Source organism: Rattus norvegicus, chromosome 5, assembly GCF_036323735.1.
Source record: "Rattus norvegicus strain BN/NHsdMcwi chromosome 5, GRCr8, whole genome shotgun sequence".
NCBI lineage: Eukaryota > Metazoa > Chordata > Mammalia > Rodentia > Muridae > Rattus > Rattus norvegicus.
In genome coordinates this window covers 61,727,650-61,752,335 of record NC_086023.1, presented here as the reverse complement: position 1 = coordinate 61,752,335, position 24,686 = coordinate 61,727,650, and the positions used below count along the sequence as shown (strand labels likewise).

Genomic DNA, 24,686 nt, shown 5'->3' with positions numbered 1-24,686 from the left:
TGACTTAAACATTTAACACAGCATCACCTTTGCTCGCATAACCCAAAACGACCGTCCCCAAGACTGACAACTCAAAACCTTAACACCCAGCACATCTGTTAAGCTCAGGTTATCATTAATACACACACACACACACACACACACACACACACACACACACACACACACCAGAGACAAGGCAGCTTAAACAATAGAAATTTATTTTTTTCACAATCCTAGAGTCTGAAAATCCAACATCTATATCAGGGTACTAATACAGTCAGCTTCTGGTGAGGGCTCTTTTTCTGACCACCTTGGCACTTTGTGTGTGTGTGTGTGTGTGTGTGTGTGTGTGTGTGTGTGTGTGTGTGTAAGAGAGAGAGAATACTTTCTTATAGGGCCACACTCCCATTGTGTTAAAGCATCATTTACCCTCTTTTTGTCTTTGAGACAGGGTCTCATTTGCCCAGGATCGCCCCAAACTCACAATACAGCTGAGGATGGCCTTGAACTCTTAATCCTCCTGTCTCCACCTCTTGAATGAAAGTGGTTAAAATATGTCTTTCGATATGGTTACACCGCGAATAAGACTCCATCATATGAATTCGAGTGGGCATGATTCGGTCTACGACAATATCCAATTCAAGGTCTCAGGGTGGCATTCCCTCCTCCTCATACTTTCTTGTGATCTTATCTCTCTGTTCTGTAACCACCGGCCTGGCTCCGGGTCCAGGCAAGCACTTCGCACATCTGCGCTGCATGTGACAGCACAGCATTCCAAGTGGCTTTGATCTCTCAGCACACACACACCCCCTCCCCATAATCTCCACACCCGTCCTGTGATCTGTCCAGAAGGGCGAGGAAGACGGCAATCGCAAGTGACATGTGCCCCTTCTGTTCGTGTTTGTTTTCTCAGAAGTGGGTCACATGACTTCAAGAGCGCAACTCCCAGGAAAAGAAGTAAATCAGAATCTTGGTGGGAGGAATAACTTCGGCCATGATGAGCTACAATCAAGAGTGGAACAAAGAAGGGTAAAAGAGGCAGGGAAGCCAGCGAGCTCAGACGGAGGGGGAAACTCAATGCAGAAAGCTACGGTCGGGCAGGATGAGGTGGCACACACCTTTAATCCAGGCACCCATGAGGAAGATGTCTGGGAGTTCAGGGACAGACTGATCTACAGAGCAAGTTCCAAGTCAGCCAGAGCTACATACTGAAACCCTGTCTCTTTAAAAAGAAAAGCTGTCTGCAGTCATGAGTTCATAGCTATCCTAGGGTTTATTTGGTATGTGTTATTCTCTTCCTCCATTAACCGTTTATTGTGCGGCACAGACACTTGGAGCAAGCACTTCTGAGTTCAAGACCGGGGCATTGTCACCAATTTCACTATTATTATCAAAATAAAATGCCTCATGGGACCCCTCCTTGAGGAGACTTTTAGCTAACACCTAAAGGAAAAGGCAGACAAGAGAGAGAAGAGACTGCTTTGACTGGGGTCTAGGAAACCAGGAGAGAGGGTATAAAATGAGGTGGGCCTAGAAGGCCTGAGGCTCGTGATCCATGGCTTTGCAGGCTGTGGAAGGAGGTGGGATTTGATTTTAAGTACTATAAAAGATTTCAGCCAAGGAGTAAAGTTTTAAACGACTCTCTTGTTGGCCTGGAAAATGGATAACACGGAAACAAGTGAAGAAATCGGAGTCATGCCCGGGAAGGAGCTGATCCTGTCCTAACCCGGGAGGAAGCTGCTGGAAAGGAGTAGGGTTCTAGTCATCCGCGTGAAATGGAGCAGACTGAGTGGAGAGGTTCTATCTATGAAACCAAGAAAACCCAGGATGACAGCAGGCTTCAGGCCAGAGGGAGGGTGGTGACATGTTCCGAGATGGGTGACTGGGGGAGGAGACAAGCTGGGAGGGAAGTTGGGAGTGTAGACGTTGGTTTTGGAATTAGACTTCTGTCAGAATGCCAAGATGAAAACCCAAATAGGCAGTTGGCTCCACAACCTGGAAGCCAAAAGTGGATCTCTATTTCCTCCCGGTACATCCACCTGTCTCTTCCTCTGCAGTTGGCTGAAGACATGGGTTTCTTACTCTTAACTTGTCTCCGGGGGGTCTGCGCAGCCTCTCCAGCCCCGGTACTGAGCTCATCCCTGCCTCCAGCTCCTCCTCCTTCCAGCCCCTCCTCCTCCCCTCCCCTCCCCTCTCCCGCCCCCTTTGCAGGGCAGTTGCTGCACTGAACCCACTGCTCCTTTAAAAGCCCAGTAGTCCAGGCACTTGATTTTGAGCCTAGCATCCAGGCTGCACACTGGAGTTGGATCAGCCATCCCCTAGCTTCACCCTCAGGAATGTGACCAGAAATAGCTCCCTCAGCCCCCTTCTCCCGCAGCCTCTCCCCCGGCAGCCTCTCCCCCCACCGCCCCTCCCGATACTTACCCATGTTGGGAGAACTACAATTCCTTTGTGTCTCTGAGTCTTTGTGCTTGCTGCTCAACCTCCCTAGACCGTCTGTCTTTCCGGAGCTCCACTCACTCATTTTCAAAGCTCCCTCCATCATGGCTTCCCCTGCCTCTCTCAGAACAACACCTTGCTAGCTGCACCGGTCCTTTCTGCTTTGTTCCCAGGGGCTCCGTTTTCTGAATTTATCCCAACCAAGCTCATACCAATCCCAAGCACCTCAGGGGGTCTGAGTAGCTTAGATAACAAATTCAGAAGGAAGAAGAAATTAGGAAACAAACTCTGGCCATGACAGGACTTCAGGTTCCAGAGGGATGGAGACAGGGAAGGGGGGCTGTGCTATTGCTCAAGGTTTCCCCCTTCCTCGTGTCCCAGCGCTCCTGGAACTCCAGCAATGTTCCACCCACTCAGGACCTTCAGAGCCAAGCTCTGCCCCTGGGTCTGATCCAAGACCCTCTGGGCATGATCAGATTTGGAGAAGCATGGGGAGTGAAATGGACCCCTCCCCAGGGTCGGGGACTTTCAGAAGCTGAGTCACTTGCTTTCCTGTTCATTTCAGTCCTTTCTGGAATATTACATCCTCCGACAGCCAGAGCCCAATGCTCCACGGGCCAGGAGCCTCACACCTCATTTAAGCTTAGTCCCTTGACTCCCTGTGCAGGCCTCAAAGCTGAGATCTTAAGCCAGCCCTGTGTCTTCCTTTTCCTAGGCATAGGATGTCCCCTGCAGGTCCTGTGAAACTGGGTTCCGCAAAAGAACAAATTGAAAAAGAGTGTCCTCAGATTTTATTCAAGAGACACAAGCCAGGCATGGGAAAACACTACCAGTTTTTCTCAGTTATGAAAACTGGAATCGTGTAAAAGTACAGAATAGGCACATGTCTGTAATAGCAGCACTTAGGAGCCGAGACAGGAGAATTGTAACTTTGAGGCTAACCTGCCCTACATAATGAGTTACAGACCAGCTGGGCTACAGAGTGAGACATTTATCTAAAAAAAAACAAACAAACAAAATTCTTGGGCAGGAGAGATGGCTCAGAAGTTAAGAGCACTGGCTGTTCTTCAAGAGGTCCTGAGTTCAATTCCCAGCAACAACATGGGTGACTCATAACCATCTGTAATGGGATCTGATGCCCTCTTCTGGCATGGAGGCGTATGTGCAGGCAGAATGCTGTATATACTAAATAAATCTTTAAAAGAAAATCCTTGCAGTGATGGTCACTAGGGATGGGGAAAGGAGAATGGGAGGCAATTAAGAAGGTTATTTAGTGGGGTTGGGGATTTAGCTCAGTGGTAGAGCGCTTGCCTAGCAAGCGCAAGGCCCTGGGTTCGGTCCCCAGCTCCGAAGAAAAGAAAAAGGAAAAAAAAGAAAAAGGTTATTTAGGGACTGGGAAGGTGTAAGGAAGAGAGCAGAGGACAGAAGGTAACCTCACAGAGAAGTGGGGGTGGACATGATCAAGGCACAGCGTCAACATGTGTGAGATTAATTATAGTGATCTCTATCACATTCAAGTTGTAGTAAACTATAGAAAAAAAGAGCCCACGTCTGCAATCCCCATGTTTCGGAGGGTAAGGCAGGAAACTTCTAAGTCAGGAGAGTTAGAATTGTTAGAAACTGCTCAGGACTACATAATGAGTGTCGGGATAGCACAACCCTGAGGGAGGAGAGAGAAAGAAGGAAGGAAGAAAAGCTTCCAGAAAACCAACTCCCACTTCCACCCAGATAAACAGTGTTGACACCTTCCGAGTATCCTAATATGTTCCATATGTACATAGGTACACATTTACAGTGTGGAAATAATATATATGTATATGCTGTATACATGTACATACATATGTATTCATTCAAGGAAATGCCTGAGATGTAGAAATGTGTAGTCACAGACATGTACAATTGCACACATAGCCACACAAGGACAATTCTCTTTTTCCTAGGAGGAATATTTGGAGAAATATTTTGAGGCTCCGCTTGGAAAGCACAGTGATATACTGCCGTAATCAAAATGGGCAGTCTAATGGAGCCGGTTGACTGGGAAGCCCTTTGTTTTGCTCAGTGCTAGCTTGCTTTTGGGTTTGGAACAGTGCAGATAAGAATCGAAATGGATGGCTCAGAAGTTAAAGCACTTACTCCTCCTGCAGAGGACCCTGGTTTGTGACCCAGCATCCGCATGGTGGCTCACAACCATCTGTAACTCCATTTCTTAGGGTTCCCATACCCTTTTCCGGTCCTCCATGGGTACAGCATGCATATGGTATGCATGTATACATGACACAAAACACTCTAAAAAAGTTAACTGGGGCAGGGTTTTTCCCCGTTGGTTATTGTTGTTGTCTTTATCGTTTGGTTTTTGAGACAGGTTTTCGAGATAGGCCACACAAACCTAGAACTCACTACGTATTTGAGAATGAAACTGAGCTCCTGATTCTCCTGCTTCTCTACCTCCCAAGTACATGGTTCTACAACCTATGGTGCCTGATTTGTGTGGTGGTGGAAACTGAAAGCAGGACTCCGTGCATACTAGGCAAGCACTGGCGTAGTAACATTTAAAATGACAGACATGAGTCAAAGGCCCGGTGATGGACAGTTTCAAGCACTCAGGAAGCAGAGGCAGGAGGATCAAAAGGTTGCCTTCAGAACTGGAAAGCTGGCTCTGTGGTTAAGAGCACGTACTGCTTTTGCAGAGGATCCGAGTTCAATTTTAGCATCCAGGTCAAGTGACTCACAACCGCTTATAACTACACCTCCGGGGGACCTGATATAGTATCTGGGCCGGACACACACACACACACACACACACACACACACACACACACACACACACCAATTTTTTTAAAAATAAATCTTAGGAACCATTTGGTCTCCAACCCTGACTGAATCCAGGCGAGCCAGGCAAACATGGGAAATCATTTAGTAATGGGATTTGATTTGGATTACTCAGCCCCCTCCCTCTTGCTTTAACACACCTGGCAGCTTAGTTCCTTTACCAGTGGGTACTGTTCACATAGGGCCCTCTCCAAACAATGCATTTAGCAACTGCAGGACACCCTCAGAGCTCCACGGGTACACCTCCCTCTCTGAACAACAGACGTCTCAGCTCCTGGGGATAGTCAAATTTAGATGGTTCCTATCTGTTCAACTGTATCCCCAGTGTGTCCTGTTTAAAGACAGAAAGGTTGATCTAGTCTGAGTCAGTCTGGGGAGTATATGTCTTCAAGTGAGCTCTGAGGGGGAATGCCCTATTTACCATCTTCTTCCTGTGTGCCGTGGGATGTGCACATGATTAAAGTCAGGGCATTATGGGAAGGGTCAGGTATATAAGGAAAATGATAATATAGCCTAATCTATCAGTCAGGACAGAAGACCACCCCACTGCAGCACTTGTGATGAAACCACTCCTCTTTAACCCCATAAAAAGAAGCCGCAAATAAGAACTGGACCCTTCAAGAACACCAAGCTACCCCATTCTAACAACTCCTGACTCTTTTTCTTACTGGTGGGACCCTTTCGCTCTGTCTCGTCCTGCCTTGACGGAATGTGTGCGCCTGGTCTTATTGGAGCGTGTTATGCCTCGTTTGGTGGACGTCTCTGGGAGGTCTGCTCTTTCCTGAGGAGAGACAAAGTAGGGTGAATCTGGGGGTTAGGGGGATGAGGGGAGAGACCAGATGAAGGGAGGGGGTTGAAACTGTCCAGAATGCAATATACGAGAGAGGAAAAAGTGGGGCCTTTTGGATCTTCACTCATGTGTGTGACTGGTGGCCCCCTTACAGTGTATTTGGGTCGTCTCTTCTGATCTGTTCTGAGTACTCATTACTTGTACAAATCTGGGTGAGTGTCCACGTGCGATTCTTTGGATAATGAAGCCAAGGACCTGGAGGGACCCGGCCCAGACCCTGACTGACCATCAGTAATATAAGGATTCAAGTTCTCATCTCTGATCCTAGCGTCATTCCTTGCTTAATACCTTCTGAGTATGGGGTCTTATTCTTATGGTAGGATGTTCTTGTCATTTCCTGATCTCCTAGTAGCAGCAAACATGGCCACTAGACACCTAGGAGTTGTTTCAGATCTATTTTTATTATTTCTAGTTGTGTGTACAGGGGGTTCTGGACACACGTGTTCTGGTGTCCTCAGAGGTCAGAGGTGATGGGTGGATCACTTAGAGCTAGAGCTGCAGGCAGCTGTGAGCCCCGTCAGACATGGATGCAGGGACCAAACTCAGGTCCTCTGCAAGAGCCGTACACTGGAGTCATCTCCCTAGCCCCCGTTTTTTATTTCTCTTTATTTTTGAGACTTCCATACAGGCATATAATGAAATACGGTCATATCTAACCCCATTTCCTTCTTCCAACTCCCCCACATTCTTCCAGCAACACGTCTCCCTCCCAACTTTATTTTTTATTTTTCTTAAATTTACTTTATTTATATGAGTACACTGTAGCTTTTTAGACACACCAGAAGAGGGCATCATATCCCTCCATATCATATCCAGCCACCATGTGGTTGCTGGGAATTGAACTCAGGATCTCTGGAAGAGCAGCCAGTGCTCTTAACTGCTGAGCCATCTCTCCAGCCCTTTTTTTTTTTTTTTTTTTTTTTTTTTTGATAACCCACTCAGTCCGGTTAGTGCTGCCTATATGTACATGGGTGTGGGGCCTCCACTGAAGCACGAGCGGCCGGTAGCCACATTCTCCAAAAAGAATGATCCACCCCCCCCACCCCGCTGTCCTTACAGCCATCAACTGCAAGAGCTCCTCAGTAAGGGGTGGGCCTAGAGATCATCCACCCCATCTATGACAGAGTTTCAGCTAGCTGTCCTGTGTCGGTCGTATGTAGGTAACCATAGCTTCTGTGCATTCATGAGCAGGCTAGACGTGTCACTAGTGGTCAGGAAACTGCATTCCACAGCATGCCTCCCCTTCCTCCAGCTCTTCCAAGCTTTCCACTCCTCGTCTACCATGTTCCCTGACCCACAGCAGGGAGGAAAGGCCTGATGCAGACGTCCTGTTTATAACTCAGCACCCAGTCTATTTTCTGTGCTTTGTCCAGTCTAAATTCTCATGGTAACAGATCTAGCATCCAAACGTCAAATCTCATGAGAAGCTCTGGTTAGCTGTGCTTATGTTAAATGCCTGGGCCTTTAATCTACCGAGGTGGTGTTCAAGGACTGGCACACTGGGATCACAGCAGTGTGGCTGGTAACCCCACCACCACTACCATAGAAAGTGGCAAACTCCTGTAATGCTGCACTGGAGAGAACGGGGTGCAAAGAGTGCCCTAAGTCCAAAGCCAGCCTGAAACACATAGCAAAATCTGGTCTCAAAAATAGTAAGTCAGAACCAGGCACAGAGGCACAGGAAGGCAAAGGCAGGAAAATCTCTGTGAGTTCAAAGCCAGCCTGGTCTTCATAGCAAGTTCCAGGACAGTCAGGGCTACACAGACAGTCCCTGTCTTTAATCATCACCACCACCACCATCATCACCATCACTACCACCACTGCCATCATCATCGTCATCATAATGTAGTAATAGTAAAAATAAATAGAGGAGAAAGAAAAGTGGCCAGCACGAACAGAAACAGCCCTCAAGAAATCTACTTCATAGAGCTGTCATGAGACAAGGTATTGAGTATGGCACCTGGTATTTAAGGATCAACAAATATTAACGCCATAACTGATCACCTTTAGAAAGGTGAAGGGAACAATAGAAGAGGGAAGAAAGGTGCTCAGTGGGAAGAAAGGATCTGAAAAATGAGGACCACAGTTAAGTCACCCAAGGCTGAGAAGTAAACAAATAACTTGGCATCCCACAGTAGGCCTAGCATCCCACAGTAGGTCTAGTGTCCCACAGTAGTCTTCCTAAGAGACTACCCCCACCTGCGCTTTCTCCAGTCTTGTTCTCCATGTGCCTTTGGATTGTCCCACAGTAGGTCTAGTGTCCCACAGTAGGCCTAGAGTCCCACAGTAGTCTTCTTAGGAGACTCCCCCGGACCCCCCCCCAGGGTTCCCTGCGTCTTGTTCTCAATGCCCTTGGGTTGATTCTCACTCACACCCTCTCACTTGTTCCCAAGCACAGCCAGCCACAGCGCATGCTAGGACTGAGATACCTTGAGACAAGCAGACTGGAAACAGTCACCCCCAGAAACAGGAAGGCCTTCCATGCTACGGCATGGAAGATCTCATCACCTCAGTATAAAATTCAGAGTGGCTTCCCTTCTTGGGTCCCTCATCTGCCATATAAGTGCTGTACAGGACAAGGCACCTTATGTCCTGGACAAGGGCATCCTTTGGGGACCTGGCTCACAGCAAACCCAGGCTTCCACTATCCCTTCCTACCTATTTCTGAGTAATGAATCGACTTGTGTAATTTTTATACAATTTTTCTCAGTAGACTCAGACAAGTTGCATCCTGGACCTGCTTCCCATGTCTCTCATCCCTACTTCCCTAAATTCTCTGTGAACTGACCAACATCTCTCCTCAAAAACCCCTCAACCCTCAAGAAAGGGAGAGCATGGTAGGAAGGGGTGCTTGGGACTATTCTCATCGTTCGATATTCCTGGGAGCTGGGGAACATAGAAAAATGGGTCCAATATAGGAGAAGGGTGGGAATGGCCAGGCCAAAAGGGCAAAATCTTAGCAACCAGAAATGCAAGACTTAGGGATGAGATCTGAATTTTAAAGAGCTTTCTTTTGCCTTTGCTAATCCACAGGAGGAGTGGAGTTCAGAGGATGGCTGCGCAGGCCCTGCAGTGAGTCTGAGCACACCCTAGTGGGGGATCTGAAGTGACTTCCTCAAGCCTTGCCACGCCCTATGACTGTGCTCCCAGAGTATGAGGGGCTGTATCTTCCCTCCTCCTCCAGCCCTCACACATCTCAGAACCATAGGGAAGAAGAGGGGTGCCTTTGTTTCTTTTCTGTTGCTGTCATAAAATCCTCTGACAAACGTAACTTAAGGGAGAAAGGGTTTATTTTGGCTCAAGTCACAGTCTGTCCATCACGACAGGAAAGAGAAGGCAGCTGGAGGTTATTCCTTACCCTGATGCCCACCCTCAAGAAGAGGCTAAAGATTTTATTTTTAATTATGAGGTCCATGCACATGAGGGCTAGTGCCCTTGGAGACCAGAGGCATCAGCTCCTCCTGGAGGCCACAGTTACAGGTGATTGTGAGCCACCCGACTTGGGTGCTGGGAACCAAATTCTGGCCCTCTACAAAAGGCTAAGGTGTCTTTCCCAACATACCTCTTATCCAAACTCTTGACTGTTGTGGTTGTCAGAACAGAAACCAAGCAAGGACTATTGCTGCTACCAAGAAGTTTAAAAAGGACCCTCCCCCTCCAAGCAGGAAGACAGTGGGGAATCCACCCAATGAAAAATATTGTTAGCAGCTCTTATTGCATTCATTTCTGACAGCTGCACCCCAAAGTTAGCCTCAGGCTTCATAGATTTAAGGGGACGGTCTTCAACAACTGTTCCGCTCTAGATGTCCATTACAAGAAGGGTTCCAAAGACACTGATCAACGAGTTAAAAATCTGATATAAAGAAGGTGGGCATGGCATTTCCTAGACATTCCATAGTAATTGGATGTGAAAAAAATTATGATTTGGCCAAGGCCACTGAGCTAAGAAATATTTCCATAACTTAGCCTGCTCTAGGCTGTGTTCTCACTGGTGGCCTATTCCTTCTGGTCTGAGGTCATTCAAGGATTGAGCAAACAAGAAAAACAATTAACAAGGTAAAAGTCAGGAAAGTGGGGGCGCAGGGGAGAGAGGCACTATGAGGAGAATCCCAAAACACTTTTTACTGCTGTCTTGAGACAAGGTCACAGTCTACCAACCTGTGTAACTCTAAAATCTGACTCCACCTCAGAAAGGAGGGTCCTGCGTGTCCAACATCTTAATAAACACCGACTACACCCCTTAAGCAACAAAAAATACAAAACCACTTCTTAACGTAATATTTTGATCCCACCTCCTCTGACGGAAACCTGGTTCCTCCCCTTCCGGGTGATACGCAAGCCCCACCCCTAGAGTGTGAAGGTATCCCTGTGATGTAATTGTTAACGGTCCGTTTCCGGGGCGGAGCCAGGGAGGGCGGGGAGTTTAGGCTGTACCGACCCCTGAGCCCCCCTTCAGGTGACTCCAGCCCCTTAAAAATCTCCATTCAGGGCCTAAACGTCCCAGCTATACTGCCGCTAGACCCCTCTCCTTGGTGACTCCACGTTCCGGTCCCTAGATAGCCATCCTCCTAACGCTTTAACTTGTAGTGATTTCCATATCATCCATCCCATCCTGTCCCGATGTGACCATTGGCTTCCGGGAGGGCCACCTGCCTCAGTGTACCTGAGTATTCAGACTTGTCCTGGGAATGATGGAAAAGGGAACTTGCAACTGGGAATAAGTGTTCCTATCATGCTGCTCCCCAGGAACCGTTCGGAGCTCGAGACATGTCGCGATTGAGGAGATACGAGGTGGCGCTGGAAGCGGAGGAGGAGTGAGTGGAGGCGGGAGATGCGGAGGAGGGATATGAGACCGGGGGTGGGGGAAGGTGAACGTCCCGGGGCGGGCGGAGCGGGCCCTCGAGGGGCGTGGGCTGCTGCTGTCCGGCCCTTGGGGGCGGGGCTTTCTTGAGGGCTAGGTTCCAGAGGTGGGGTCTGTGGGTCAGCCCCGCCCCCCCCGGTCCGGCTCTGCCTTGTCTTTGCAGGATCTACTGGGGCTGCTTCTACTTTTTTCCTTGGCTGCGAATGTGGCGCAGGGAGCGGAGGTGAGGGGGCTGCGATCTCGTGGGGGCATGAACGAGGTTCAGTGTCGGTGGACGGATGTGGGGGAGTCCAGGCGCCCCTGCCCCGCCTCATGTCATTGTCGGGTCGCCCTACAGCTCGGCGCACCCCCGGGAGCAGAAGCTGGAGCCTCTGCGGGGCCTAATGAGCTGTTTGTCGAGCGGCCTGAGGCCTGCTCCCCAGCGCTCAGGTCGCGGTCTCCTCTGTCGCACCCCCACCGCTGCTGCACAGACAGCCGGTGCATTAAAGATTTAAAGTCACGCCCACTGCCTTCCTGACTTTACCGCCGCAGCCGCCACTGGTGCTGGGAATCCCACTCCACACCTGCTGTTTCTTAGCCCACAGGGCATCCCTCCCTGGTAGGAAGCCCTTGCATGTCTAAGCCTCCAATGTCCCTAAAGGTCAAGCTGCCAATTACTATCAGTGACTGGCTCCCTGCCACGCCCTCCCCAAAAGCACCCACACTGAGAGTGTAGGCCACATCTGTCCACCACTTCCCAGTATTCCCACAACTTCAGCTATTACCATCTTCCTCTAGCCGTGACTTTGCCTGATGTCTGAAGAATCTTTTCTTGGGAGTGGGTCTAAAACATTTTAGCCAAAGTTGTAGAGTCAACTGTCAGTGAGAGGAAGGACCAGTTCCTAGAAGCTGCCTCCAGCAGTGTACCCTAGGAGAGTGACAAGGGTTGAGGATCCAAGTTCCTTCCTATAGTCCAAACCCCAAACTGGCTCCCCCAGTCTGATCCCAAATTTGTGTGTGTGTGTTTGTATTTAATTTTTATCATGTATGTCTGTAATGTGTGTGTGCCCATAACAGTGCATGTGCATGCGGAGGTCAAAGGGACAGCTTGTGAGGGTCAGTTCTCTTTTTCTACCGTATGGGTTCCAGGGATGGGACTCAGGTTCTCGGGCTTGGCACCCTGGCCATCACAGTTTTAAAAGTCCTTGTCATCAGGGAGAACTTGCAGTTTGCTAAGAATCCTGCTACCCCCCCCCCATGTTTACCTTGCCCACCCAGATCACTCTGGGAGTTAACCCTTATAGTGGCTGACAGACTCTCCTCTGCACCGCCACATAGACACTGACTCCCACTCCAGAACAGGCACTTGAGGATCACGCTATGGAGACAGCCTGGATCCTGGCTAAGCCCAAAGCTGACTTTTAGGCTGGCACTGCCCCTGCCATAGCTCACTGTACCGGGAAAGAAGACTTGGCCTCTATACCTTTGGAGAAGCCAAAATCAGGAGAGAAGGGTGCACAGCCAGGAAAATGTTTCTGCCTTCCAAAGATCTCTGGATTGACAAGTCCAGAGAGCTCACAAATGGCAAGCAACCAGCAGAGAGCGCATAGATAGGATGATGGAATGGGGAGGGTGGGGCAGGCGAGGGGCACTTCCTTAGAATTTCTGTTTTGGTGGAACACCCAAGCCCCGGGACAAAGACCTAGACCGGGAGCAAGAGATGCCCTGAAGTTTCTGGTATCAAAACCTCAGGATAAGTGGCCTCTGCCTTGTGGGTTACCTTCATGAGCGCAAACTTTTAGCCGTTCCCTCCCAATGTCTACATCAAAGACCCCTTCAAATGCTTTGACTGACCCTGGGTCCACATAAGACCTCTGAGAAAGTTTCCAGAAGGGGCCTCTGGGTCGCATCCTGGTCAGGAGGAAGCAAGGCTTAGGTGCTCAGAGGCATGGAAATCCTGTCCTAAGATCTCTACTCCACAGAGGGTGACTGGCCTCAGAGCAGGAAATTCAGTATCCAGATAAGGGATGGATTCTCGGTGTTATGATTCAGTTTATATTTTAAACCCAGAGCAGAACTTGAAAATTGAAATCCCCAGATTAGGAGTGTAGGGCATTAGTCCAATAAACACGCCACACCCTAGGTGGTTTACAGCTTCCCAGAAAGCATCGACTCAGAAGAGTAGGAACCTTGCATTCAGGTCCAGTTATGCCCCAGAGTGCCACTGTGTTACATTTGCCTTTCCACAGTCATCCCACTGAACCATGTTAGGACACCCATATTTCTGATGGAAGGGCGCACAGGACAGGGTACGGGTGCTTTGAGTTTGGGAAAATGGGTATTTCTGAACCTGGGTTGGGAAGGGTGTGTTCCTTCAAGCCCAGAATGGAAAGATGATAGAATTTGAATCAAAAGAGACGACCTAACTTTGTTCTTGAGTCCGATGCCTCCAACAAGCCAGAGACTAAGTCTGGAACCCCCCAGGCTCCCGCTGACAGGCTGGCATCCGTGGAACAAGACTAAGGAGAAGCAAGAAGGTGAGATTTGGGAGATGGGCTTTGTCTTCTGGGAGTTTTGTTGATTGGTTTGTTTGTTGAGGGAGGATCTCACCATGTAGCTCAGGCTAGGCTAGAACTCACTGTGTAGACCAGGCTAGCCTCTGCCTGTGGAGTGCTGGTGATAGATTAGACATGTGCCACCATACCCCCACCTGTTTTAACACCAGCAATCTGGCACCAAAGAACTTTTCTCTTCCTCGTCTGCCTCAGTTTCCCTCCTTCATGGTAAACATCTCCCCATTAGCCAAAAAGTCTGTTTTAGGGTCCCAGTCCCATCAATTTCTCCTGATTAAAAAAATGCAGGCTGGGGCAGGGTGTAGGGAGGAGGAGATAAAGGCAGGTTAGTGCTGGCCTGCCTTCTGTTCCTACCCACACACAAACTTCCATCAGAAATACGTGTGTACTAATATGGGTCAGCAGGACAATTGTGGAAGGCAAATGGATCACAGTGGGGCTTTTGGGTATAACTGGATCTGTGTAACTTTTGTCTGTGGGCACACATTCATGGGTGTGACTTTCTGAGGTTACATGACCAATGTATGACTGTGAATGTGTGGCTATGGGTATGAGTGTAAGTGGCTATTAGGAGATGCCACAGTGGGTCATGGCTGTCCTAAGCTTCTGTAACATCAGACCCCTACACCATTCCCTAGCCCTCTCCCATCTTCTCTGTTCAGGGCTTAGAAACCTGTAGAGAAACCGCAGTTCGGGAAGGGGATAGGGTCACAGAAACAGGCCAAGATTAGGACTCAGTATCACAAGATAAGCCAGGCATCACCGCCTGTGTCTGACTCACCTCGAGCCCGAGGCAAAGACAGCTAGATAAAAGCTAGGGGAGCCAGAGAAAGAAAGGAAGGAACCTCCAGGCTGAGCAGCATGGAGGGGCTCTCCCTGACGGGCAGCCTCCCGCTGATACTGTTGCTTCTGAGCCCAGTTCCTGAAGCAGGTAAGTTCTCCAGAGGGTGTGGAATGCTGAGTGAGTGGACTAGAGGGAACAGAGCCCAGAAAGTTCGACCTCTAGCTATCTAAGTAGAGCAGCTTGTGGGTCTAGACCTCTCTGAAGTGTGGCCCTATTGCTCTCCAGCCTTGCCACTGCCCTCCAGCACTAGCTGCTGTACTCAGCTCTATAGGCAACCACTCCCAACCAGACTACTGAGGAGGATCGTCCGTGTGGAGCTGCAGGAGGCTGACGGGGACTGCCACCTCCAAGCTGTTGTGTGAGCTCTGCCCCCCACCTTCCTACCCCTAACTCTGCCCTCAGTCTGAACCCGAGGTTCATCCTGACCCTAGCCCTGTTACTAATTCTAACTGGCTTTTGCCCCCAACTCCTGAACCCCCCACCTAAGCTCATCCCCCAGATATGAGCCTAGCTCTGAACTTTTCCCTTCCCAGGCTTCACCTGACTCGGCGCAGTGTCTGTGTTCATCCCCAGAACCGTAGCCTGGCTCGGTGGTTAGAACGCCATGGGAAAAGGCTCCAGGGGACCCTACCCAGTTTAAATCCGGTACTACAAAAGAAAATGTGCCCGAGCCCCCAAAAGCAAAAGTAATAAAGCAACATTAGACGATAATCTCCAAAAACGTCCGCCTCTTTATTTCACGCTCCATGCTCCCCAGGAGAGCCAAGCCCAAGACCACACACACACTCTCCAATCATCTATACACACACATACGGAGAACGTGCTCTCCCCATCACACACACACACAGTCACAGGGACACAGACTTCGATACACGCTCCTCAGGCGGACTTCCACCTCAAGGACGGCATCAGAGGTCCAGAGAGTGAGCAGCTGGCAGCAAGTTTGGAGTTCAGGTGTCAAAGAAAAGTGCTCCAGACTTCGAACTGAGACCTCCATCCATAGGGATCCGCTGTCCTGCCTCCTCCTGCCTGTCCATTTAACCACCCCAGTCTGACAGGGTTGCAGATGAGATCAGCTGAAGTTCTCTGGGGTCCTCTGCAGGTTTGGGATTCCTAGAAGAACAGGGAGCATATCAGGAGACCGGAGGACTGGATCCAGACATTGTGAGAATGAAAGGGGGACATCACAAGCCAAACACTCTAAGGTGGAACAGAGGAGCCCCCCTTTCTTAGGGAGCCCTAACACCCTAAAGATAAGGAAGTAAATATAGCTCTGGGCCAAGGGTAGGGGTGGCAAGATGCTTGGAGCCATGTGCCAAGCAAGCAAGCCTAATGACCTGTGTTCAGTCCCCGGAACCCATGTTAAGGCTCCAAACGCATGCTGTGACACGTGTGCCTGCATGCACATACCATGCACACTCACAACACACAACAGGAATAAGATTTAACTTTTCAAATCGGACAGCAGCAAGCATGGAGCCAAGACATCTAAGTGGGTGTGTGGGAGGCACTGGGGAATGAAAGTCTGCCTGCTCGCCCCTCGCCTACTCAACTCCAGTGATTCCCGGGGCCCACAGATTAACAGGGCATCTGGTTCTTAAGCCAGACACTCAATCAAGCCCTGAGATTACCAAGTGCTACTCGCCTGGAAGCTTGTCCCCTGGGATCATTGGTGCCAAGAAGCCAGGCTTTTGAGGCCCGTCCTTCCCACTCCGCCTCAGCCTCAGCCTGAAACATAAAAGGGCAGCTGTCTCCCTGGTACCTCTCTCCTCCAAGAGGATTTATTAGCAAAGGATGAGGAATCGTGACAGGACAGTCGGGCAGGGAGAAGTGGTTCCAAATACCAGGCAGGTCCAGCAGACAATCAGCAGAGGGTGGGAATGGACGTGGTCCCCGGGGCACCAAAGCAGCTGTTGGGCATTACGGCTAAGGAACCTGTGGAACTCACTCACCAGAGCCCCAGAGCCAGGGCTCCAACAGCCAGGCCAAGGAAAGAGAAGATTCCCAGAGATGCTAACACAGCCACTTGCTCCAAGGGGTCCCTGTGATCTGAAGGAAAAGGCCACATGTCACTGGGAGAGCAATGCTAGCCATTCTTGGTGCCACCTTCTGTCTAGGACTCTCGCCTTCCACACGCTTTGTCAACCCATCAAACGTACCAAGTGGCCTTGGGTCTGGCTGCAAGGAAGGGCTTGGAGGAGCGGGGCTGTCCTCCTGAGCTGCTGCCTCTAGCTTCTGTTCGTGTCCCCGGCTCCCATCAGGTACCTCATCCCGCAGGGGACCTGAAGAAAGATGAAACCCGAGAGGTGTGCATAGAAGCTTCTGCCTTTCTAAGGCAGGGGCAGGGCTAGAACCTAAGTCTGAGGTAGGGGTCTAGGTGGCAGTTTCAAAGGGTGTGGCCAGCTTCCGGGGATCTGGCTTGTCGACTTGCAGACATGTGGTCTGTATGTGCAGAGGTGGAAACAGGGAGTAAAGTCAGGGTGGGGCTGCAGGCCGGCAAGGCCATCGCATAGGACAGCACAGCAGTGCTGAAAGACCCTCCTGAGGGGAGGTGTAGAACTGTCTAGCAGATGGTTGCTCTGGGATGAGGGCCCCACCCTTTTTGTTTCTGTCTCTCACCGGTGCTAGGAGTACCCCAGGCCTCTGGGCTCCAAGCACTCCAGGTGCCAGCATCCAGAAAGTCCCTGGCGCTGACTCGTACCGCATGGGGCAGCCCAGCCACGGCATCTGTTATCAACTCCTCCAAGCCAATGGGCTCCACCTGGAGGTAAAGACGGCTCCTCAGGGTGTGGTCGGAGCTGGAAGTGGGGAACATGCACACCCCCACCACAGACGAGTAGCCCTCGCCCTTGCTGCCATCCCTATCAACCTGGTGGGGAGGGTCTAGGCCCCATGTCGGGTGGCTGGTGGGACAAAATCTATGTCTGGGATTTGGAAACTGGAAGTATGTAGAGGTTACTAGAGGGCCTGTGGTGTCGGTCTGTCTGTGCTCAAACTTTAGGTTATTTGCTAAGTGGACTGTGGGCCCTTCTATGTCTCAGAGCTTCCTCATCTGTAAAACAGAGTGACTATACCTAACGGAGAAAACATGTCAAATGTGCATCGGGGTGCCCTGCAGGCAGATGGCTCTGAATGTGGATTATGAACTAAAGGGGTGGCCTCCCAGGACGGATGCTAACCCATCTTTGACATACGTGGATGTGAAGATCAACTACTTTCACCTGGATACAGGAGTAGGAGTATGTATACGATGAGCAGGGTCCTCTGGGTAAAAGGTACCCCCTTTCCTAAAAGTTATTCATTCTCTCTCCCTCTCTCTCTCTCTCTCTCTCTCTCTCTCTCTCTCTCTACTGTGTGGGGGGGTTGTGGGTGGTGGGATGTGTATGTGTGGTAGGTGTGTGTGTGTGTGTGTGTGTGTGTGTGTGTGCGTGTGTGTGTGCCACAGCACACGTGTGGTGGTCAGAGGACAAACTCAGGAGTAAGTCTTTCTGCCTTCTGCGTTGTTTGAAACAAGTTCTTTGTTGCTCTCAGCTGCATAGAAGCCTGCTAGCCCATGAACTTCTAGGTATTCTCCTGTGTCTACCCCCCCTCTTGCTATTGGAGCACTCAGGTTACAAACTACGCTCTCTCACCTGGCTTCATGTGGATTCTGAGGATTCAAACTCGGGTCCTAGTGTTTATGCAGTGCTTGTTGACTAAGCCATTTTCCCAACCCCTAGAAGTGATGTTTTTAAAAAGCCATTTCCGCCGTCCACAAACAAGCGTGCATTATGGTTAGTTACCCGGGACAGGAGTCCTACGGCTACAACTCCAGCACCCAGTTCAACACCTTGGGAACACTTATGTAGAGGGGGAACTAGGTCTTCTGAGACCTGCCAGTGCCTAGAGGCAATACAGACTATTTGGGCTTTCAAAACCAGAGACAGCACAGGAAGATCAAGACTGAGGCACACTGCAGACCTCACCGTGGACCAGGCTGGATGCTGTGCTGGACGGTATTGCAACCGGAACTTGAGCAGGAAGTGGGGCTGGCGACGCCAGGAGGCAGGGTATGTCCAGCTGGCATGCAGGCGTCTCGGGTAGCCAGGTACTGATTCCACCCGCAGCCCTTGGGGTGGATCAGGACGTACTAGGGGTAGCCAGACACAAAGTTCAGGGTAAGTGACGGGTACTCATCCCTCCCCACAGTGTGTGTGTAAAGGTGCTGTAGTCAGAAACATCCCAGGAAGGAAGGGAAATGTCAAATTCCATTAGTCATTGAGCCTCAGGACCTATCTGTCATTATTATAAGATAGGCAGCAATGTGAAACCAGAATTTTGATAACTTTGAGTGATAAGATTTATCTTTTCATCCACAGAAGACTCATTGGCCCAAATTCCAGCCTAAGTTTACTGCCTTCTCCCCTCCCGAACTCAGATCAAGAAAAAGAAAAGGACCAAGCCTTTCCCCTAGGCAGGGAGAGCATGAATTCAGGCTGCCTTGGGCAGAGGGTCCAGAAGGAGTCAACTAGGCGCCGGGAAAGACGGGAGTCCCTAGAGTACGCATGGACCCCAGGTGTGACTACTTGATCTCTATGAAAAGAGAAGGCCAGTTGGAAGCTGGGGCAAGCGGAGTGTGAGTCTGTGTGGAGCCTCTGTGATGGATCTGGAAGGAGCCTGGGTACTCACAGATCCTCTGTAATCTCACATCCAGTAGGCACGTGCTGGCGCCCAGTGGGTTCACCTCAGTCACATTGATCCGGTATTCACTCCAGAACTCTGCCCCGTGGACCACACATCGGGAAGCCTCCAGGGGGTCTTGTGGGCATGGCCAAGGCCCGGTAGACGGACTCTCCCTAGAAAGGAGGATGTCGTCTTGAGTTTTGGAAATAGGTCACAAGTTAGAGACCCCAGTCTCTCTCTCTCCTGTCCTACCTCTGACTCTCAGCTCCTGGCAGGGTCTTCTTCCTGGTTAAAAAAAAAAAAAGTTACCATCTGAGGTCAGGGGGAAAAGAGGGCCCTTATCTTCTCTGGAAATTTGTCAGAACCTCCCCTCCCTATCTCCCATACCATATCATGCCAGCAACCCCAATTCCATAGGCACACATACCAGACACACCCACACATACCTGTAGGAAGTAAGGTAGCGGGTGGGCAAACCGCTGACCCGGCCTGGACTCCAAGTACAAGAAAAGTTTTCATAGTCTACTGCTTGGCAGGAGACCTCCGGCCGAGCTGGGGGGGCTGGGGACAGAGGGCACAGCTGGAGACCGTTCCTAGCTCCATCCCAGGGGGGACTCCCATGGCCCCTCACTGCCACCTTTCCTAACTCACAGCCCAGCTTCAGGGTCACCATGCCCCCAAATACACCATCCAGCGTCCGACAGACGTAAGTGCCCTCGTCACGGCTGTCCACCTGGGCCAAGACCAGTCTGTGTCCTAGTCCAGAGTCAGGTCCCTGGAGCAGCCTCGAGTCCCCATCCCGAAACCAGGACACCGGAGTCCTGGAGGAGAGATGAGGAGATGAAGCAGAGAGAGACTAGGTCTGGCTACCCAGCTCTTCTCTGAGAGCGTCTAAGCACACTTGCAATCAAACCACGATTCCGTGCCTGGCGTGGTTGTGTGTGAGCATCAACTCGGAGGCCGAAGCAGGAGGTTCATGAGTTTGGGGCCAGTTGGAGCTACAGAGAGTTCCAGGCCATTTCCAGGTACCAAAATAAATGCATAAATAAAATAAAGACGAGAAAGAAGGGAGACTAAACTCAAGCCCAAATTCCCTCCACTCTACACAGTCTTTGTGGTCTACTGTTACCTTCTTTTCCTTTGTCATCCCAACCTTCCTTCCCTACAGGCCACATTCTCTCCTCTCCTTAGCACTGAGGTCATTCCCACTTCGGGAGTCTTCGCCAGCTGCTGCCTCGTCAGGAGTGTGTCTGCTCTAACCTGCGCACCGCTGCCCCTTTTTGACCAAGTTTCTTGTGTGTTTGCTGCCTATCTTCCCCCCTCTATGGGGAAAGCTCTTGAAGACACACATCTTGCTGTATCTGGGAGCCTACAACAGACCAGGCGCTTAGCAGGTACTTGAACACACTGGCTAGTTGGCCGATGGACGGTTTTACTAGGCATCAAACCCAAGGCTTTGCATATGCCTGACACCAAGCAACATCCCCAACACCGGCTGCATTTTCTATTGAATGAGTACATTTGGAAGGTTAGGGCACACAAGCAAGGAATTAGGGCCAGAAGAAGAGAGCACAGGAGGGAACATAAGGTCTGAGCAGGGTCAGGAAAGAAAGGGCTGTGACTGACAGACAGGTGAACACTTACCCAGCATTCACTCCGGGGCAGCACAGCATCACGGGCCTGCCAGGCTGCCCATACTGGACCCCTGTAGAAGGCAGTTATTACTTTTTTATACCCATTTATGGAATGACAGCTGGAGGAGTAGGCTGCTGAGCCCTGGGTGGGGTCACTGTGTCAAAGCACAAAGTTATACTTGGGAGCCAGAGAGGCATTTTCTTACCTGGAGGACCCCAAGCTTGGGGGCAGGGGGTGGAGGAAGACACCAGGGCTGTAGCCACGGCCACCAGGACCCTGGTCAGCCCTGAGCGGCTGCTGCTCATCTGTGGAGAAAGAGGACGCTTAGGACTTCATCATCCATGAGCTAAAGCCCGGCGCATCCTCACCAAAGCTGGGCCTTCCTTAAGGAAAACTGAAGCATCAAGAGAAGTGAAGCTATTGGAAATGACCGGGTAATCTAACCTGGACTCCCCTTTCCCACCATATACCCAATGCTGTATGTATTTGTCCTTGTGTTTGTGAAAACACACACACACACACACACACACACACACACACACACACACACACGTTCAACCCAGTCCTGGGCCTAGGGCCCAGAACAAAAGCCAGAGGCAACAGACTGTGCTAGCATCCCCCCCAACCCCCACCCCCTGCCTCAACACAACACACTATCCTTGGCACCCACCTCTGGCACCAAAGATTGGCACTGACTCAGCCACTCCCATTAACCCGTACGATTCAGCTGCTGGGAATTCTGGCATTCACCCCCAACCTGACCAAGGCTAATTATTGCCTCTGGGCCACATACAGCAAACCCCCTCACCCTCGATAGGGAGCTGGCATGATGGGTCCAAATGCCCCCTCCATAATCCCAGCCTGAGGCCTAGCCCTGCTCTGGCTGTTAAGCCTCTGGCCTAGGCCTGGCTTCTTGCTCTAGTACTTGGGCTACTCAGATGGGCCTGGCTTGAAGTCTTGTTGCTCTCAAGCCTGTGAGGCTGGATGGAGCTAGGGTGCAGGCTAGGGCTGTAGAATTAAGCGGATCCAGATGCCCTGGCTCCTGCCAGAGGCTGGGAGCGGGCGAGGAGCCAGCAGATGGAGACAGGGTGGCTGAGAAGGGAGGGGAGCTGGGAGCCTACAGGAGCAGGCGCCTGATGTGGGGGCCACAGCACCAAGTAGGGGGAAGGAAAAGTGTTCAGGAGCAAAGGCAACGAAGTTGGGGCCCATATGCAAGAGGTCTGGATTGGAGCAGCAGGGACTCAAAGTTTGAGACATGTGCATACAGGGAAGGAGTGGGGTGCTGAGGGGGACTCTGGGCTGGAGAGGAGCAGCAGCAGATTGAAGGGAATAAGAAGGGGTAGATGGCAAGCCCTTATCAAAGTGCCACAAGACCTCTCCAGAGAAGGGCAGATGAGACCCTGCCTGTCTTACTGCCCCCACCCCAGGGTCCCAGCCCCACCCTACCTTGAAAATCACAGTGACTGAGTGCTCATGGCCTCCAAGACTCCCTCCTACAGGAGAACTGCCTCCAGCTCTACTGAGTCCTGGGACCCCAGAACCATCCCCTCCTTCCCATGTCCAGCCCCGCCCCCTTCTGGGCCTTAGCGCTGAGCAGGCCCCCTCCTCCACTCCTTCCTCTTCCCTTTCATTCCCTCCCACCCTAGGGCCTGGGAAGGAAAGAGGCCTCCCCCCTCAGGCTGGAAAGGAAGCCAGAGACACAGCCAGGACCAGCAAGAAGGAGAGGAGGAGGACAGCTTCTGCTTATGTCTCCCGTCCGTCTCTAGATTTCCTTTGTTTTCACAAAGCCACCAAAGCCTATTTACTCGGGGACTCACTAGGTAATTAACTAACGCGAAGATATTCACTTGAACACATGTGGACATAATAAAAAAAAAATTAACACACAGACACACGCCTTCCTGTTCTTTCCACTCTCCAACAATGTTTCCTTGGGGCACAGCTGGCTGTTTCCAGGAGAAAACAGGCGTCACACTGGAGAATGAATATAAGGAAAGGCCAGAGACCAGTTTCCCCCTTCCCTGGAAGTTCCAGTCACTTCTATTTTCCCCCTTCACCGGTTGGGCCTCAGCACCAGGAAATGCCTTTGATCCCTTGATGCCAGATATACAAGACACACAGTTACCCTCAGACTCATGTCCTCAGATACAGTCACACACGGATACATACATCCAGATACATTTAAACAGCTTAGCCTACTAGAGGTCCCACTGACACAGAGATGCATGCTTTATGTATGTATGCATGTGTGTGTGTCGAGGAGAGAGGGGTTACCTTATACGCCCCAAAAGCACCTCCTAACCATCAGGAGCTCACAGGAGCTCTTAGTAAAGACAGATCAGAGTCCTGTCAAGGCTACAAGTCCTTGTGTGACCAGAAACAGTAAACTGGGAACTCAAATAGAGGGACACTAAGGGACGGACGGCCTATAGACAGAACTAGAAAAGTAGAAACATGGGCTGGAGAGATGGCTCAGAGGTTAAGAGGTTCCAGAGGTCCTGAGTTCAATTCTCAGCAGCCCACACAGTGGCTCACAACCATCTGTACTGGGATATGATGTGCTATTCTGGTGTGTCTGAGACTCATATGCATTAAATAAATAATAATAATAAAAAAGAAAAGTAGGGGTTGGGGATTTAGCTCAGTGGTAGAGCGCTTGCCTAGCTCCGAAAAAAAAAAAAAGAAAAGAAAAAAAGAAAAAAGAAAAAAAAGAAAAGTAGAAACATGAGACACCTCAGGGGGGGAAGTTGTGAAGAGACATAAAAAGATAATCGTGGGGACAGAGAAAGAAATGTAAAGAAACAGAATCAGGCACAAAAACAGAAACACTAGATCAGGGACCTTGGGCTACAGATCAGTTGGTAGAGCTTGCCTGACATGCACAGAGCCCTAGGTTTGATGCCCAGCACCATATAAAAACAGATGTGCCACATCTGTAACCCCAGGAATCCAGAGGCTTAGGATACATGTGGCCCTGTCTTAAATAAGAACAGTGGACCAGTGATGGGACTTACTGTCTCAGCCCTGGAGATGTAACCCAGGCCCTGGCTCACCCCAGACAAGTGCTCTATCACTGAACATTCTCAGCCCCCATCAACTCTTGAGCAGAGGAAGAAGGAAAGCAGTATGCCTTGGGGGTTGGGGGGGTGTGGATCTGTCTATGGCTGCAGGCTGGATAGAAAAGTCAGTCTCCCTCGACAACTTAAGTAGTTCCCGAATATACGAACACAACTTCACTCCCACACAGTCTAGGCTAGGACACAGGACACATCACAGTCACAAGCCTTGTTCTTCTACTGAAGTCACACATCAGTATGCAAAAGCCCCCCACCGGCAGACAACATCTAGACCCCACAGAAGCTTCCCAAAACACATTCCCTGCTGTGGTCACAGCTCTTCTCACAAACACCTAAAAGAAAACCTGCCCACTGACAGACACGTTCCCCCAGCTGCTGTACCCAGTTGGAATCACACTCTCAAACGAAATCGCAATTAGCTGACAGACACACCAGATGACACCAGCTTCAGAACTACACACTCTGACATCGCCACACACACACTCACAGTCCATCAGTCACTCCCTGCCCTTCAGATCAACACCACCCTGCCCCGCCCCCTCTTGGCAGGACTTGGGAGTCAACACCCGGGTCCCAGCAGGCCTCACCTTCTGCGGCAGCCGCCGCTAGCGCCCTCCGCCCTCACCCTCTGCCCCGGCCTCTACTCCCTGCAGTGCTGAGCTCCGGCAGTGGGGGGCGGCTCCTCCCAGCGCCAATGGAAGGAGAGAGGTGAAGCAGCGGGGGCTCTTGGCCCATTGGAGCCTCCAACTGCCAATCACTTCCACCGCCTCTGGACACTTCCTGTCCCGTCTGGAACTTAGAGGAGGGTGCCAGAGTAGGATTGCGAGGACAAAACCTGAAACTGCATTCCTCAGACCTCTCCTGAAGGCCTGTTCTCCCAGGAACAGCAGGTCTTAAAGTGGCCAGGCCCTTCCTCTCCCTGCCGTCCACACAGCCTCAGGTTCTCTACTGAACC

General features: G+C 50.7%; 2 protein-coding genes and 1 long non-coding RNA gene across 18 annotated transcripts in view; 1 reads left to right on the top strand and 2 right to left on the bottom strand.

The window, feature by feature from the left end:
* Positions 1–11,304, bottom strand: part of LOC102547621 (uncharacterized) — a 14,626-nt gene extending 3,322 nt beyond the window's left edge. Inside the window, exons 1-2 of one of the 5 annotated variants that reach the window (XR_010066509.1) lie at positions 10,764–11,304; positions 5,919–6,031 (exon numbers count right to left, since the gene is read on the bottom strand). This is a non-coding gene — a long non-coding RNA (uncharacterized LOC102547621). Of the gene's footprint in view, positions 1–2,406; positions 6,032–10,258; positions 10,453–10,763 lie in introns of those variants that run through there. The other 4 variants (XR_010066508.1, XR_592477.3, XR_010066507.1 and 1 more) reach the window with 4 other exon arrangements.
* On the top strand, positions 7,961–15,075 carry Ccl27 (C-C motif chemokine ligand 27). 11 transcript variants are annotated; one of them, XM_008763627.4, is made up of 8 exons: positions 7,961–8,044; positions 8,811–8,937; positions 9,134–9,172; positions 10,847–10,914; positions 11,125–11,184; positions 13,425–13,477; positions 14,583–14,715; positions 14,891–15,068. In XM_008763627.4, the coding sequence occupies exons 2-8, from the start codon at positions 8,935–8,937 to the stop codon at positions 15,045–15,047; spliced, it is 513 nt and encodes a 170-aa protein (XP_008761849.1). In that variant the 5' UTR covers positions 7,961–8,044; positions 8,811–8,934; the 3' UTR covers positions 15,048–15,068. The 11 variants fall into 11 exon arrangements, with proteins under 11 accessions (XP_008761849.1, XP_063143977.1, XP_017448960.1 ...); XM_006238074.5 differs by having other exon boundaries at positions 7,962–8,044; positions 8,814–8,937; positions 13,380–13,477; XM_006238073.5 differs by having other exon boundaries at positions 7,962–8,044; positions 13,380–13,477.
* Positions 15,071–24,686, bottom strand: Il11ra1 (interleukin 11 receptor subunit alpha 1). 2 transcript variants are annotated; one of them, XM_006238023.5, is made up of 13 exons: positions 24,319–24,686; positions 20,860–20,959; positions 20,664–20,724; positions 19,671–19,840; positions 19,466–19,580; positions 19,272–19,304; positions 19,026–19,192; positions 18,323–18,486; positions 16,977–17,118; positions 16,517–16,639; positions 16,310–16,406; positions 16,003–16,085; positions 15,071–15,470 (listed from the first exon to the last, which is right to left on the bottom strand). In XM_006238023.5, the coding sequence occupies exons 2-13, from the start codon at positions 20,957–20,959 to the stop codon at positions 15,430–15,432; spliced, it is 1,296 nt and encodes a 431-aa protein (XP_006238085.1). In that variant the 5' UTR covers positions 24,319–24,686; the 3' UTR covers positions 15,071–15,429. The 2 variants fall into 2 exon arrangements, with proteins under 2 accessions (XP_006238085.1, NP_620816.1); NM_139116.1 differs by lacking the exon at positions 24,319–24,686 and adding an exon at positions 22,101–22,156.